The sequence below is a fragment of the Carya illinoinensis genome, chromosome 3 (assembly GCF_018687715.1).
Source record: "Carya illinoinensis cultivar Pawnee chromosome 3, C.illinoinensisPawnee_v1, whole genome shotgun sequence".
NCBI lineage: Eukaryota > Viridiplantae > Streptophyta > Magnoliopsida > Fagales > Juglandaceae > Carya > Carya illinoinensis.
In genome coordinates this window covers 35955493-35972270 of record NC_056754.1, presented here as the reverse complement: position 1 = coordinate 35972270, position 16778 = coordinate 35955493, and the positions used below count along the sequence as shown (strand labels likewise).

General features: G+C 36.8%; 1 protein-coding gene and 1 long non-coding RNA gene across 3 annotated transcripts in view; both read right to left on the bottom strand.

Moving 5' to 3' along the window:
* Positions 1-13892, bottom strand: part of LOC122304144 (persulfide dioxygenase ETHE1 homolog, mitochondrial) — a 31793-nt gene extending 17901 nt beyond the window's left edge. For both annotated transcript variants that reach the window (XM_043116234.1, XM_043116233.1), the window contains exons 1-9: positions 13442-13892; positions 6247-6375; positions 5955-6062; positions 4744-4878; positions 4499-4540; positions 4284-4343; positions 4146-4199; positions 3576-3600; positions 3347-3463 (exon numbers count right to left, since the gene is read on the bottom strand). In XM_043116234.1, the coding sequence (XP_042972168.1) occupies positions 3357-3463; positions 3576-3600; positions 4146-4199; positions 4284-4343; positions 4499-4540; positions 4744-4878; positions 5955-6062; positions 6247-6375; positions 13442-13672 (891 nt within the window). In that variant the 5' untranslated portion in view covers positions 13673-13892 and the 3' untranslated portion in view covers positions 3347-3356. The remainder of the gene's footprint in view (positions 1-3346; positions 3464-3575; positions 3601-4145; positions 4200-4283; positions 4344-4498; positions 4541-4743; positions 4879-5954; positions 6063-6246; positions 6376-13441) is intronic.
* Positions 7795-11168, bottom strand: LOC122304146. The gene is made up of 2 exons (XR_006240930.1): positions 8816-11168; positions 7795-8133 (listed from the first exon to the last, which is right to left on the bottom strand). It is a non-coding gene; the product is annotated as an uncharacterized LOC122304146 (long non-coding RNA).
* Positions 13893-16778: the final 2886 nt, after the last annotated feature.

Sequence of the window (16778 nt, the reverse complement as noted above, 5' to 3'; positions counted from 1 at the left end):
CCTTATAGCTAAAACATTGAACTTTCTACATATCACGTCCCTTGCCTCTCTCGTGAGCTACATAAGCCTTTGCATTGGGTATGATTTTGTCGTGCTGGTAAGTTGCTTGGGTGGCAAGACGCTGCTCCTCACGAACTAACTTCTCAAAACAAATATCCAAAGAAGGCAATGGATCATGGTTCATCAATTGGGAAAAGTGGCCTTAAATTCAGGCCGTAACTTCATTAAAAACTGATCTTGCTTACTTTGTTCATAAACTTCTTGCACAACAGAGAAAGATTCTTCTAATATCTTGGCATAAATCATGTCAGTAAATTCTCCCCATAGATTATTAAATCCAGAAAAATAATCTTGAATGGAGAGATCACCCTAAGTGTAACTAGTGATCTTATACTCCAACTGAAAATGCCAGGTAGTATTGTCTTGATTATACACTTTTCTTAAGTACTCCCACATAGATTTAGCAGTCTTATATGGCCTTAGATTAAGAAGAAATAAGAGGATCAACAGATCTTAAAATTCTTGTCATCATACTAGCATTTTTTATCTTCCACTAAACCAACTTAGAAAATCTCAATAGGAGTGGGATCACTATCATCTATATGACCCCATAACTCTTTTTCCATTACAAATAAATAAAATTGAAATTCCCATGCAGAATAGTTCTTACCTGTGAATTTCACAGCAAATGAATCGGAAGACATGATGCCCGTAAAAGGGAAAAAAACACTAGTCCAAAAAAAAAAAAAAAATACCTACCCATTCCCCATAGATTGTGCCGGCAAAATCCTAGCCCCTTCACACCAAGCCCAAATTCAACAGAGAGTGCCAACAGACCCACACCCAACCAAGTCAAGAGTGCTAACAACCGAAAAAAGACTTCACAAAAATTGCCTACAACCCCAAAACTCTGCAGCAATCTTACCGACAGCCACAAGAGTACTAAAATTCTAGTCTGATCTCCAAGGACTATCGCAACCCAATAATCACCAAGAAGCTCCAAGACAGTGCCAATAGTATCAGAAAACTATGAACCAAATTGTCGCAGCCCTCAAAGAACTTACAAAAGGTACCAACAATAGTAAAACTGTCACCTACCAATGGGAAAAAAAATGTTCCTCACTAGAAAGAATTGAAACTATGTGTAAGTGTTGGCACAGAAACCATGTCAAATTGGATTGCTTATAAGGGTTCTTCACATTATATAGAATACTATGGCTAATTACAAGGCTGAAAATTAGTGCTAATTACAAGGTTGGAAATAAGCTATTACAGCAATCAACTCTAACTAAATAAGAAAAACTATAAAGTAACCCCAAGTGATTGGCCCAAGTGGTGAAGGTCTTGGTCTTGAGGTATCACTCCCTTCAAGATTTAAGGTTCAACAACTCATGAGTGCAAACAATTTTTTGGTGCCACGCCCCCTAATAAAAAGCTAGCAATTTAATTAGTTCATTGTAAGGAAACTTCCAAGGGTGGGTGCAAGGGACCGAGGTTTACTCTGCAGAGGTGGGTTCAAAGAGCCTTGCCTTGGAGAGGCTTCCGATATTAAAAAAGATAAAAAATAAATAAATAAATAAAAAGAAGATGAAACTATAAAGTCCTACTTATTTATAGAGTCAAGGATATGGATCAAGCTATTTACAACTAGAAAATATTGTCTAGATAAGGAATATAAAATATGTTTTGAATAAGTTATGACTGAAAAATGTACAATGATAACTACATTCCCGCTGACACTCACAACCCCACCCATAATGCTAATCACTGCCAGAACATCCATATTTGTAGAAATAGAGTTCCACATCATTTACGGATGACACCGACACCGCCACCACTAGAAAATTGTCGACTAAACCCACAACCACCATATCACAACTTACTAATGATGATTTTTGTGCAAGCACCGATCGGTGAAACGAAACTAACAATGGCTCTTTTGCAATTCTAGAAGAGGAACCCATTTCAAACCATCTTTTGACTCTGTGGTTTTGACCTACTAGCTCTCGGTCAAATAGGTCCCATGGGCTTTCATTTTACCTTTCACAACCCGAGATAGGATTGGGCCTTTTCTCCTCAGCTCATGCTTACGTGAGACTACAAAAGACTTGCCTTTAGAAATAGGCAGCATTGGGCCAGGTTTCTCCAAGCACAAATCCAAGCCTACGTTAGCATTATGAATAATAACCTGGACCACTTCCATCTCCAAGCCCAGACCCATGTCGACTTTAAGAATAAGGGCATTGACCACTTCCCTTTGCAACAGCAGGTCCAATTTTAAACTACATAAGGAAGTCTTCTCTGCCACAACTCCCTTGAATAGTGGGCCACCTTCATTCATGTAATCTGTGTAGATGGGTGGCGCAATAGACTTGGTGGGCACATCTCCATGACAGACTTTTCCTTCCCCTTTGGATTACCAACTATACCCCTCAGTTTAATAGTAGGCTTAATAGCATGGTCGGAGTGAGGTTTTGGATTTTTCAACGGCCCCCTATTTTGGTCATCGAAAATAGGGATGTAGATAGCAATCCTCAAATCCTTGTACAAGCCAATTCACGGTGGAGACCCCCAAGACTATTTCTTTAACCATCTTCCTGCTTCTCTCCGTGATGTGCACCAAATAATCACTTATCACCAATAACTCGAATATTTTTTATTTTAAGGTTGCGTTTGGGTAAATGATGTAATCTCGAATATTCTGTGAATAGTAATAAAAAAGTAATGATAAAATATTGAATAATTGTAAATAATAGTAAAAAATAATAATAAAATAATGAATAGTATCCAAACGGAGCCTAAAAAAACTAATTTCGACTATCCCAACCACAATAACATATAATAGACTTAAAAAACAAAGGGGCACTTCCAATAAGAAGCACTGGAAAGAAACATCACGGGTGGGACGGTGGGGAGAGAGAGAGAGAGAGAGAGAGAGAGATGGGGTTCCTAATACAATGTAAATGGTTGTCAATAGATATACTAAATGGGTACTTCCACACATTACAGCAGTGGAGCATCTTCAAGTTACTCTGACAGAGGATTCGTAAAAACTTATTTGTCATTTTGAACTACTCTTCACTTGAATTGAAGTAATTGGATAACACTCAAGGGCTAGTATTAGTCATCTCCTCATCTGAAAGTTCAATAAAATTGCAAGTTTGAACCTTCTTTAAAGGGACAGTTGCTCAAGAGTTTCCATTATTCTTCGCTCCATGTTTTCCCCTTTTCCTGCTCACTAATTACTCTGCTGCTTATTGTTATTAGGTGATAAATCTCTGTAGCTAATCAATACGTAATTGGCTTAAACACAGAAGTCAACCCTGATTCCACTCCCATAGCTTACCTGTCTGTATCTAGTTTGATGTTGCTTCAACAGGCTTTGCAGAGACATCTTGCAACCCACACACCATATTTGCAGGGACAGCGATGTCTATCATTTTCGGGTATGGGAGTTTAAGATCTGTCAAAAAATTTGTAAAAATTAAATAAACCTTAAATGGCTAAGTGTAAAATATAAGACCAGTCTTCAATAGCAAAATTGTTCTTATCAAAATTGATCATGGAAGACTTACTTTCCATAATATTCTTAAATGCTTCCTGCAAAGAGTTCACAGGTTGAAACAATTAAAGATATGGAGGAGAATATTGACAAAGAGAAAGCAAAGTAAAAGGATAGGAGTAATTGAGAAAAAAAGAATTATCAGATATTAAACAACAGGAACTACACTGCTTAGTCAGCCAATCATCATCAAAATCAGAATAATCTTCTTTCTCATTACTTTGTATCAAATTTAAGAAGAATGCAAATCCAATAATTTGAAAGGGATTTAATGTAGACTTTGGTGGGATCAAATGGCAGTTACACCAAAGGATAACACCGAAGTCTACTTGGCTTTCAAACAAGTCAAATGTGAAGTTGATAAAAATTAATTATTGAAATATGAGAAAGCGCACCAGTTAAACAAAATGGTAAGATCTATTAATAAAAATTGATGACCAAGGGCTTTACATCAATATCAGAAGAATAATGGAAAAAGAAAGAAAACTATTTGGAAAGCATCATATTGGAGTAGTTACATTGTCCTAATTATAAAATCAAATCTAGGAAAAACAAAAAATGGCATTTATGCCAAAAGAATCACCTCCTCTTTTGTAAGCCTAGGATTATAAAGCATCTCCTCCTCCACAGTACTAACCTGGATGTCAGGAGAAGGCATGTCACAATCAGCTGTTTTCAATAAATTACAGTCTAGAAATAAGAGGCTGCAGATGGTTCATACCGTAAATCCTTTGTAATCATGGGCAGGAAAGAGCAGTGTATCCTTAGGCAATGTGAAAATCTGGGTCAACAGTATTTATCAAAAAAAAAAAAAAAATCAGGGTCCACAAGAAAAAGATATTAAGTCTCTGCAAATAGTGTTCCGAAGGTCAAAATAGACAAGTATTCCTTCCCATACAAAACATAGCGTGCTATTTCATCATCTCGTATCCTTACCTGTGAATGCACTGACTTGTAGAGTTGAAGCGAACTACCACCCTGTACATAAATTAATGAGATAAATGCTACTTGATATTTCCCTCAAAATGACATATGAGAATGAGTGCAGTTTCTTCAAAAGCAAGCTTTGACTTTTCTAAAATGTAATTCTTTCTTTATTCTTTTAATCATGCTAAAATAGCTTTATTAAAAAAAAAAAAAAATGTAATACACTACAATTTCAGATATTTAAGACACTAAACCTGAAAATCAGTTCTTCCACATCCACGTATCAGTAAGGCATCCCCAGTGAAAGCCATTCTCGGTTGAGGTTGATCAGGACCATCTCCTGTAACATAAGTAACACATCCTAATGTATGGCCAGGAGTAGCACGAACCTGCAAAATGATTCAAAAAGAATTCATATGTCATATACTTATTGCTATAACTTAAAAGAAAAAATCACATCGCCATTATACACTATATAATGCTAATTTAGTCGCCACCGATATTTTGGTCAGTATCTAGATTGCGGCAAACAGAATTGAGTGACCATATAAAACAATCAGCAATACCTAAAAATAAAAATAAAAAATACTAGTTCGAAAATAATATATGTATGCTTGATTAAGAGAAGTTTTAAGAATGAGAATTATACTGAAATTACTGTTTATTGGATTTTTTTTGAAAGAAGATAGGATTTTTTTTTTTTGGAGATAAGTTTTGTATTGGGCTTCTAAAAGTGGATAGATAGGGATGAAAAGTCATTAAAAAAATCATTTATGGTAGATTTGGTTTTGGATTTTGCAAAAGTTTCGATTTTTATGTTTCTTTTTTTAATTTTTCACTAAACCTAGGCAAATGATTAGATGAAAAGTTGAAATAAAAAATTTTTTGAGATTGAAAGATGTTTGGATTGAAGTTGAAAAAACATTTGAAACAGTTTGAGAAATCTCTTTCAACAAGAGTCGTCATTTGTAGGCATGGTGTGTCAACACACCACTTGTTGTGGAACCCATTATAGTTAATAAAAAAAAAAAAAGAAAGAAGGTTAAAACACCAATATCTTTTTACCATTGTGGGACCCACTTCAATGATGTATTGGGTGTGTCAAAAAACAGACTTGCAAATAGATTTTTTCTTTTTGATTAAAAAAATGTTAGTTAAACATGGCCTGTGTATCTACTATAATCAGCTATACACTACATACCAGCGGCCATATTTTACCATAGAAATTAATGCTTTAGTATTTTAAAGCTAATCCTGGGCTCTGTAAGTCTATCAAAATCATGGATAATAAATTTCCAGTCAAGCTCTAATTATTCTGCAGATTTCATTAGTTTCACAAGAAAGGGGAAAAACAATAGTCAATTAACATATGCATCTAGGAAACTATTCCCCCCATAAATAACTCACAGAATTTCCCTAATCATGTACTTGAAAAATTTATAAACCATGCGCAACTGTATCCTACCTCCAAAAATAGATCACCAAAACAGATTTTATCACCAGCTTTGATCAGAAGATCAGCCTGTGAGTTGCTAGCTTTTGAAATGATAGATTTCACTCCAGGAATCTTGTTCTACAAGTAAAAACAACGCATGAAGATCAACAGATCCATTTCTGCTTATGCAGCATCAAAGGATAAAAAAACTCTCACCAGAAGGCAAGCTTTATAGAAAGGGAATCAAGTTTTATATACGGCAACTTATCAAAAAAAAAGTTTTATATAAGGCAAGTTTAGCAATATGGAAGTAATTCCACACCTTAATAAGACCACTACCAGTTACATGGTCAGCATGGACATGGGTGTTCATGGCATAAATCAGTTTCAGTCCAAGCTCTTTTACAAGGGAGAGGTCTCTCTCCACCATCTTATCAACTGGGTCAATCAACTGAAAAATTTGAACAAAAAAGATAAATAAACTTGATAAAATAAATAAACTTGATAAATAACAAAGAGAAACAGCAATGAAACTAGTCAACATAAACATTCAATTAGATGCCAACGCAGGCATTGCATAAATCAGGAAGCTAGTCAGCAGAATCATCAGAAGAAGAAAATTACATGCTTAGCTCATAAATGTTTCACATTAGTACAAGCAAACGATTATATTGAGTAAAGTAGAAAAGTCCAAACTAGTTACTTTATGCCTGCTTAGTCGCTAATGCACCCTAAAGTGTGTCAATCATCGACTCTAGCCAATTTCTTAGATATTTTTTCCTAAAACTTCTCTGGTGCTACTTCAAATATTTTGTATATAAGAATGGATGGCTATAGTTATTTCTGCAAAACATTTTTCTAGTAATCATTACATTAGATTAAAAGGCAGATATGGAAGGAGTCCAAGGGCTGGTGGGCTGCCCCGACAAAATGCCCCACTATAATAATTAAAGTGCATAGAAATAAAAAACAAGAAAAGGACAATGGAATGTGTCTGGACCCATCTTTGTCAGTCAAGTTGGGGGAACTTCCGTAAAGGTCAATTTTTTATCCAATCCAATAAAAGAATTGTGGCACTGCATCTGGAAGCCGCAGTGGTGATATTGGCCTGAACATGACTGCTTAACAATTTGCATATAATGGCTTGCTTAAGTTTTGACAATACCAGTACCCTATCAATTAAATTTGATTACAAATAAAAGATGATTACCTTTTTATTTGACCATGCATCACAATTTTAAAACATTAAAGCCTTTATATGCAAATTCTTTTCATTTTGGCTGCTTATTCACGAAATCCATTATTGCTTAAGATTAAGAAAATGACTTGGCAGCATATTGTTCAAATTCTCACTGCTATTGGTAAAAACACAACTCACCATCTGTCGGGAAAAAAATAAAGGCCTGCCATAAAGCTGTGTGATTGGACAAGGACACAGGTTCAAGAGGAAAAGTGTGACAGCAGACAGAGAGGGAAAAGGATAAGGGGCAATTGGACAAATAAAAAAAATAAAAATAAAAAAAAAATCAGCTACCACAACAAGGGGAGACTTCATTTCCAGACTTGGGCACTTCATCCTCATCCTCTCCTTCCCTCTTCTACATCTATAACACTTGTATCAGAGAGCTTATAGAGGACATGAGAACTTGTATAAAACATTATTGGTATCAACCCTGTGGTGTGATGCCCTCAACCCCCCACCTGGGATTTAACGGAGATTGAGACGTTGGGACATGCAACTTACATACCCCCATCATACATAATACTCAATATGTGTGCACATAGCATGCTTCTAGCAATATGAGTAAATCACAGTGGAAAAAGTAATGTTAACTACTTGTACCAGAATAAAATCAATCCCAAGCATACATAACTTGATAACATACCATAACTGATTCCTACATCCAACAGTTCAATACATAAAAAGAAAACATAACATATTGTCTTCCACATAATATATCCCAAAGTTACTTCACAAAACATAACATAACACCTTGCCCTTAAAGTAGTCTCAACAATAGTTATCCACATAATAACATTGTCTTGAAATTACAAACAGTACTTATAAATATAACAAGAGATTAGACTTCTCCCATATAAGTCCATCCACCACTAGTCCACCTCGTCCAATCCCGTCTATTACTCCTCGGGGTTTTGTTCTGCATACATTGTAACATCTTTGGTTCCAAGAAGCAGGACCATAGTGGCACTACCACAGTGAAAAATTTCAATAAGCTATACCTAGAACTAAGCACAAAGATAACATGATATGACAGGTATAAACATGTGAATAATGCATGAACATGAGACTTGTTTTTCATAAAAAATAATACTTTTCCATCCAAATTCCAGGATATCTTTTCATAACATCCACTTTTAGTCTTGATTACCATATGCCATAGCTCCCCATAAGATCCGTGTCTACGCCTGGTTATCTTCACCACACAACAAGTAACGCCCGTCAATGTGACTTCATCTCAAGAATACTCAAGGCTTCACGTAAACGTCCTTCACTTTGAGCACTCTCTAGCCCCCACCAACAAGAAGGCACAAACCCTCGCTCCTAGACCGTTACTATCTCATTCAAGGTCAATGATTGTTTTTCATCAATCTAAGGGGATCCACTCCATATTTAAACAATCCATAGTGGATGGAGAAGCTCCACTAGGATAATCCCTCATCCCAGCTTGGGATCGAGACTTATTTTTCAAAAAGATTTTCTATGCATAAACTTGTACTTTATGTCATGTAACCATGCTTCATGAATGATGACAGATATTCATATGCTTTGACATATAACATTTCATGAATAGAATAGATGAAGTAATGTGATTGCATTTATCACCATATCATAAGTCACATTACCGATGAGTAAGTTAAGTTTAACTTACAAACTATTGTTGATGTTCGTTTCGCGTTCACGTTTCTGGAAAATCATAATTTAGAGTTATAACTCAGCTTAACTTTTTTTTATTAAAAACTAAAAAATAACCTTTCTCATATCCTTAATGCCTTTTTGCAGAATGATCCTTAAACTTCTACTATTTACACAATAAGCCCTATACTTTTCACTATTTATAATTTGACCCCAACTTTACCCATTTCCATAAACTCCATTCTTTTCTTGCTAATTATAAGCTTTGATAAACATTATTCTCATGTATTACTTGCACAACCATCAACATTAACCCGTTACAAGGTTAAAACAGAACCTAAATCTATCATTCTCTCATAAACTTGCCACTGAAAAATCATTAAACACAAATGTACACATACTCTATTCATTTATCACTTGAGCCCAACACAAATCCATCACAACCATTGTTCAAGCATAACACACCTAACATACTCAAATCTGTCCAATTCTTTAACCTCATGGTCCTCATGTAAATTCCAATCCATAAATCATTGTGATTAAGCAAAAACTAGCCCTTCAACTAAATTAATATACACACACATACCTTCAATCCATCATCCATTTAAACTCAATATATGATTTCATATAACATAGCTTCACAATTTCAAACCATGGCCTCCCTCAATCCATGAAGTTCAACACCACACCATCAATATATAAAATCTGTCCATACCACAAAGCTTTATAAGCTTCATTCATGGCTACATAACATCCCAACCGTATAGTCATATAAACTTCATTCATTCATATTACATTCAATATGTATATACAAATCTGTCCAATGCATACAACCAACCCAAAGAACTCATACTCAATTCATCCATCATTCAAGTTCAACATAAATCCACCACACAACCACATAGTCCCACAAACATACATTCAAGATACATTAAATCTGTCTACCATATATAACCAACCAAAAATATTATACCATACTCATTTATCACCTAAGATCAGCATACAACCCACTCGAAGCACCCACTCTATTTACAAACTTCATCCACACACAATATACTTAATACATACAGTTCTGTCCAACCAATCTTCACAAACCACTTTACTCAAAGCAAAAGCCCCTTGACAAAGCATACTCATGATTTCATAAGTTCAAACCATGATATTCCACTGCCTTTACACTCAAAACACAACACCATTCAATCACATAAACATAATATTCATTGAGATAAAGAGATAGGAGTTTATACCACAAATTGAGGGGCTGCTATGTGCGGGTTCAAGGTTAGATCACTGTAAATACCATGCAGTGCATGAGCTAGTTGTGTAAGCCTGCTCTGTTTTTCTACGCTTGGAGGGCTGAGTGGCGGCACACAGAGGAGGGTTTTTGTGGTGGGGAGGTGGTTTGCTAGAGAGAAAGCAGTGGAGGTGCTGGGCTGAACGTGGAAGGGTTGTCAATTTGGAGTTGCATGAAGAAGGGGCTGGACAGTGCTAGGTGCAAAGGCTCACGGTTGTCCAGTGGTGGTTGAGGTGTGACGAGGCTGTGCTTCCGTGTCTCATTTCAACAGAATGGCTTATGGTGGGGCTATTGGCTGCGTGCAACCAAGGATGGCTAGGTGGGGCTGCTGCGCTGTGGCGTGGCATCAACGTGAGCTGGGAGCTCGACAATGGGCTATCGGTCCTAGTGGCTTGCCCGGGCAGATGGGAAACCAAGAATCATGGCTGGAGGGGGTCCATGGTGGTTCCATTGCAGATTCCAAGCTAGGCATTGGAGGGAGGACAACGATGGTCTCAATTTCTACTGATTTGGTTTCGCCAGTAATGAGAGAGATCTAGTTTTGTCGGTGTGCACAAGATGGCATGACCTTGAATTGCCATAAGCAATAGCATTGGTCTTCATTGGTGCAGAGTTGGTTTTAAGGTTTGGGGGCAGTGGTGAAAGGTGGTGCGGGGTGAACGTGAGGCAGCTCACAGTTCTGTCTGCAAAAGCTGGCAGCTTTCAGTGGTTGCTTGGGGAAGAAGTTGCAACTGGTCATTGACGACAATCTTGGACGTGGGACAGTGCTACTGCCTTGATCTTCAATGGCCTGTGGATGAAGGAGATGGTGGGGTTGGAAGCTTGAGGAGCCGCTGGTGGTTCTTCACGGTAGCTGGTGGCTGGCAGCAAGGTCATGAGATGGAGTGAGCAAGGAAGACCAATGGGATGCTTGGGGAATGAGATAAGATGGAAATTTTGAGAATGGTAGTAAGATGGTTTCTTAATAGTAGTAAGATAATTTGTAAATGGTAGTGAGATGGTTTGAGTTAAGTATTTATTGGGTTTTAGGAAAGAAGAGAAAAAAAGTTTAACAAAAAATATTATAAAGTAAAATATTGTTAAAATATCATTTTTAATATTTTATTTTTGTTTTGGGATTTTAAAATTTTGAATTATTTTTTGTTTTTTGTTTGAAAATTTGGGAAAGTTGTAATGATTAGTTTGAAAGTGTTTATATTTGAATGATATTTGAGAAAAAAATGAGGTGTGAGAAGATGAAATGAGATGAGATGAGATGGGATGAGATTTGTTTCCAAACATCCCCTAAGGGTGCTGAGGAAGAAGAAGAACAGGGAGGGAGGGAGAGAGAGAGAGAGAGGGTCTGCAGCCGAGATAGGGAGAGAGAGCTTGTGAGTGTGTGTTAACCGATTGCCTCAAGGTATGTGTGTGGTCTGAAATCAATTTAATGAGATGGGGTTGGAGAAGATGGGTTAGATGGGCAACACGTGGGGCTGATTTGATCCAATAGTGGAGATAGAACATAGAGGAACTATGAGAAAGGAATAGGGAAAATAATAGCAAGGGAAGAGAAATGGGCTAAATGCAAAAAAATACAACCTTTTATTCTTGAAACAAAAATAATATTTTTCATCATAAAAGAAAATGATGAATTTTAAAAACAATTACATAAAGTGAATTTGTAAAATTATATTATTTTCGGGTCTCCAAAATTAAAGAGGCTAAATCCATAATATATGTTTGGTCCAATAACACTAAAAATACCACATTTAAAAACATTTGGTCCTTTAAAAATACTTGGAAAATTTTAAAACACTTGGCTCTATATAAAAATCATCCGCTAAATTTAAAGCAAGAATTCAAGATTTAAAACATTTAGGCTAGGCTCGTGGTCACGCATGGTATTAGAGGTTTTGGGGCTCATTTGTGAATAGTTTGAGGAGAAGCATAAGGGAATGGCTACTTCGTGGGAGCTAGACCTCTAGATTTTTCATATGAGATAAAATATTAAGTAGAAATTCCTTGATGATCTTATAGCAAAACATAGGGTTCCTGTATAGATAAGCCAAATGCCAAACATGGAAATTATTTGCCTTGATAAATTATTTGACTTGGCCTCCTACTTTTGCCATGCATGGAAATTACCTAGGTGAGAAAATATCATTCCTTAGATTAAGCTAATTAAAATATTGCTACAATTAAAATATCTCATTATAGATATTATATAATTTTATACCTAATTAGGATCATAACAAATTATTCATAATGGATTTCACCTCCCCAAGACCCGTGGACATACACCTTAATGCCAAACCACGTAGACATGAGTGTCTCCTCTTCTTATCTATTTTCCGCATTTATTTTATACTGTACAAACCATGGATGTGCACATGGTGCACAGTCATCTTCGTCACCTCCATGGGACATGCGATCAACTGTTGGACCCTAGTTGCCAGAAAAATGTGTCAACACCATCTATATGTGTGATAGCCCATATGATAGGGATAATAATAGGTGGTGTGTGGGATCCCACATTGTTTAGGAATGAGAAGCTCTTGCTCTTTATAAGAGGTTCCAATAGGGCTCCAATTATATCATCAATAGTTCTTTTGGAGTATAAGTCATGTGGTTTGAGCCATCCACTGAGACATTACAAATGGTATCAAAGCCTACCCCAACCAGAAATGTGGGACTTGAGCCGTGCCATTGACTAGTCTTTTTGGATAGGCCATGTGGTTTGGGCTTTCCATTGGGCATTACAACATGACTACACTTCAAACACAGCACCATTTTCGATGGATAATCATTAAAACTAATATATCTAATTAATATATATATACATCATTTGTAGTGAAAAAGAAAAACTACAGTCGCCATAGTATACCCACACTAGAAAGACCACATTCTATAAGAAAACAAAAAAAAAAAATTGTGGTTTCAAGCGATTTATTCTTGTATACCGAACATGGTAATACATCTTATTACGTGATAAAGTAAAGCAATAAATTTTATGATGACTTTGTAATAATCCTTCTTCTGCAATTACGAATCAAATAAATATCACGTTTAAATATAGGTTCGAGAGTGATCGAAGTGCTTTAGTACAAATTTCCTTTTACATTTTCAGTTTCACGAATTGCCTTTTGCTATAATTTTATAATGATAAACAGGAATGAAAGAAAAATGAAGATAGAGGAAAGGAGGGAAAGAAATCAGCACCCCCCCCCCCCCCCCCCCCCCCTCTGGTTGCTGAAAAATCTAAGACCAAGACTATTAATGCATTTTCCTCTAGTTACTACATTCTCAGCGACCAAATAACACGAAAAATATTTGAAAATTTAGAATAAGAAAAAAAATAAAAATACAAACCAGAGCGGGCTTGTCAGGATGAGACAGATCGGCAAGCAAGTACGTGTAGGTTGAGGACTCCTTCTCGAAGAGCTGGCGAAACAGGAGCTTGTTGGAGCGGGGATGAGAAGACGAGCGCGTCGTGTACGATGCGGCCATGGTTTGGGGCCTGAGCTTAGTATGAAGGGTGGGGAAATTGAAGAGAGTAGTAGGGCGAGGGAGAGTGATCCGATGAAGACTGAGCCGAAGCATTTCTCGCTACCTTTTATAGGTTTGCAGAATGCTCCACAGCTATGGCGGAGGGATCAAATCGATTGAAGTGGAACTTTGATCTTTTCTCCTATTATAATCGGTGATTCTTTTCCGTGGCAGTACGCGGCCGGCATAACGGGGATTGAACCTTGGTTAGTGCGCCACAGCAATTTTTATGCCATTATCTTTTGTCCCTAAACCCTTCTTGTTTTAAAATCAGTTTCTTATTTGCCTAAAGACGTCACGGATATAATTCATACATCGCAAACGTTGAATGTTTTTAGGAAAGAGTCGTTATCCCACATATTATATACTATATTTTTTTTCTTACTAAATATATGTTATATAGGTATTAAATAAAAGAATTTGATTAGGTTAAAATAAATATGGAATATATCGATCCCTTTTTGTATTTAATTGGAAAGCAAGTATTTTTAAATGAATTTATAATTTTTTTAAACATTTGAAGAGATTAAAAAAATATTTGAAAAAATATAAAAATTAAAAAGTGCATTTTAAACTTAACAATCGAAATAGAGTCTCCTCTCTAGTTTCGCTTGGAGAAAATAGAGGTAGTGGTATGTCCATGTTCTTTTGAATGGTGGTGGTTTTCTTCATCGTTTATTCTTGATTCAGCATACTATCTCTCTGTTGGGCTACTTGCAATGGATAAGCTTAATAGTTTGTGGAGTAATCTTCAGTTGAATAAGGAAGAGGATACGTCTATTATAATTGAAGAAGAAGCAGTTTCTGAGATAAAGAAGAAGGGTGATCTTAGTTTGATTGGTAAAATATTGTCTGGTAGACAATTGGCAACACCTGTGGTAGAGTCTACTTTGAAGAAGATTTGGCACCTGAGTAAACCTGCAACTTTAAGGGAGTTTGGGAGAAATATGTATGTAATGATCTTTGCAACTCATGCTAACAAGCAGAGGATTGTTGAGGGGAGACCATGGTTCTTTGATGGTCAGCTGTTTATCATCAATCCTTTTGATGGCATTTTCTCCAATACATGATCTGAAGTTTGATACTGCACCTTTCTGGGTGCAATTCCATAATCTACCTTTGTTTGAGAGAGGTTGGTGTAAGGTTGGGTAGTTCAATTGGTGAAGTCCAAGAAGTAGATGTGGATGATGATAATGTAGGGTGGGGTAGTAGTTTATGAGTGAAGATTCTGATTGATATGAAAAAACCTCTTGCTAGAGGCAGAACTTCTATTCTGAATGGAGTAAAGTCTGGAGTCCAATGCAATATGAAAAGCTCCCACACTTTTGTTTTGCTTGTGGTCAAATTATTCATGAGAATGTTGAATGCCAAAGTAAGCCAAATTCTTCTCCTCAATATGGTGCATGGTTAAAGGTTGCTTCCAGTGCTAAAAAGAAGTGGGATTCATCAAATGAGTATAGTAAGAAGATATCAACTAGTACTGGGGAGAAGCAGGACATGGTGACATCTGATGAAGATGCTGTGCAGGTGGAGAGGAAGAGTCAAGGTGAAGCTGCTCAGGTGGAGAGTCAAAGTCACGGTGAAGCTGCTCAGGTGGAGAGGGAGAGTCACGGTGCAATTGCTACCCCGATGGAGAAGATGAGTAACGGTTCCTCATTTAATGAGAAGATACTGAATTCAGCCATATGTTCAACTGCTGTTACAGAGAACTTAAATAGCAAAGCAATTACTGATTGTTTTGAGGTAATGGCTAGTAATGATCCTTTATTGGCTAGTAATGATTCTTTATTGGCTAGTAATGACATGGAAGGGTCAGTGCTTAAGAGTTTTGAGGGGCCTAAGAAACCTATTGTTGGCCTATATGATGGGTTTGTTGCTGGACCATTCTATGGGCCTACTGCTGGACCTATTACTGGACATGTAGAAAGACAAACGAGGCAAGGCCTTATTTTTCAAGCCCAAGGTACTGGAAATTCAAACTCATCCTTGCATGTTGCCCAGAAGCAAGGAAAAAATACTAGAAGTACTTGGAAGGAGAAAGCAAGATGGCATTCTACTGTAGATGAATCGAAGAAGAAAAGAAATGTGGAGGAGATTTCAGGAGGCAAAGCTACTACAGGTGGTAAAAAGATAGGTAAATTTACTGCCTTTTCTAGTGATGAAGTTGATTACATTAAGAAGAGTAAACAAGAGGGGATGGATTCAAATGAATTGGTATCGGCAGAGGCTGTGCACCAGCCCTGCCGAAACCAATGAGTATTATAAGTTGGAATTCCCGTGGGCTTGGGAACCCACTGGGAATTCAAACCCTTTCTGACTTAGTCAGAAAACAAGCTCCTGAGTTTTTGTTTCTTCAAGAAACAAGACTTCATTCAAAAGTTATGGAAAAGTTAAAATTTAAGCTGGGGTTTTATGGTTGCTTAATAGTAAGTTGTGAAGGTAGGAGTGGTGGGATTGCATATTGGAAGAAACATTTTAAAGTAGAAATACAAAGCTATTCAAAATTTCATGTGCATGCAAAGGTTACTGAGGAAGGAAAGAATAGTGAGTCTTGGTGGTTGATTGGTGTGTATGGCCAACCAGATGTTAGTAGGAGACATGAGTCATGGGATTTGTTGAAATCTATAAAAGTCCCTAGTGATAAGGGATGGTTGTTAATGGGTGATTTTAATGAGATTATGAGCAATAATGAAAAGAGTGGAGGTAGAGTTAGATATGATAGTCAGATAAAGGCTTTTAAAGATGTTATTGAGGAATGTCACTTACATGATCTAGGCTTTGAAGGAAATCCTTTCACTTGGTGTAACAGAAGAGAGGAGGGACAAACTATATAAGTGAGAGGCTAGACAGGTTTTTATCAAATTTTAAGTGGCATTCTTTCTATCCAATGGCCACTATGTTCCATGGTATTGTGGCATATTCTGATAATGTGCCTATAATATTGAAGTTGATTGAAAGAGTTCAAAGGCAGGTGGGGAAAAGATTATTTTGTTTTGAGGCCATGTGGGTTGAAACTCCAAATTGTAAACAGATTGCTCGAAGAGCTTGGAGGGGAGTTAATGGTAGGAGAGAATTGAACACTGTGATGAAGAAGATTCAACACTGTGAAGAGAAGCTAACAGTGTGGAATAAAGCTAGTTTTGGACATGTGCAGAGAAGT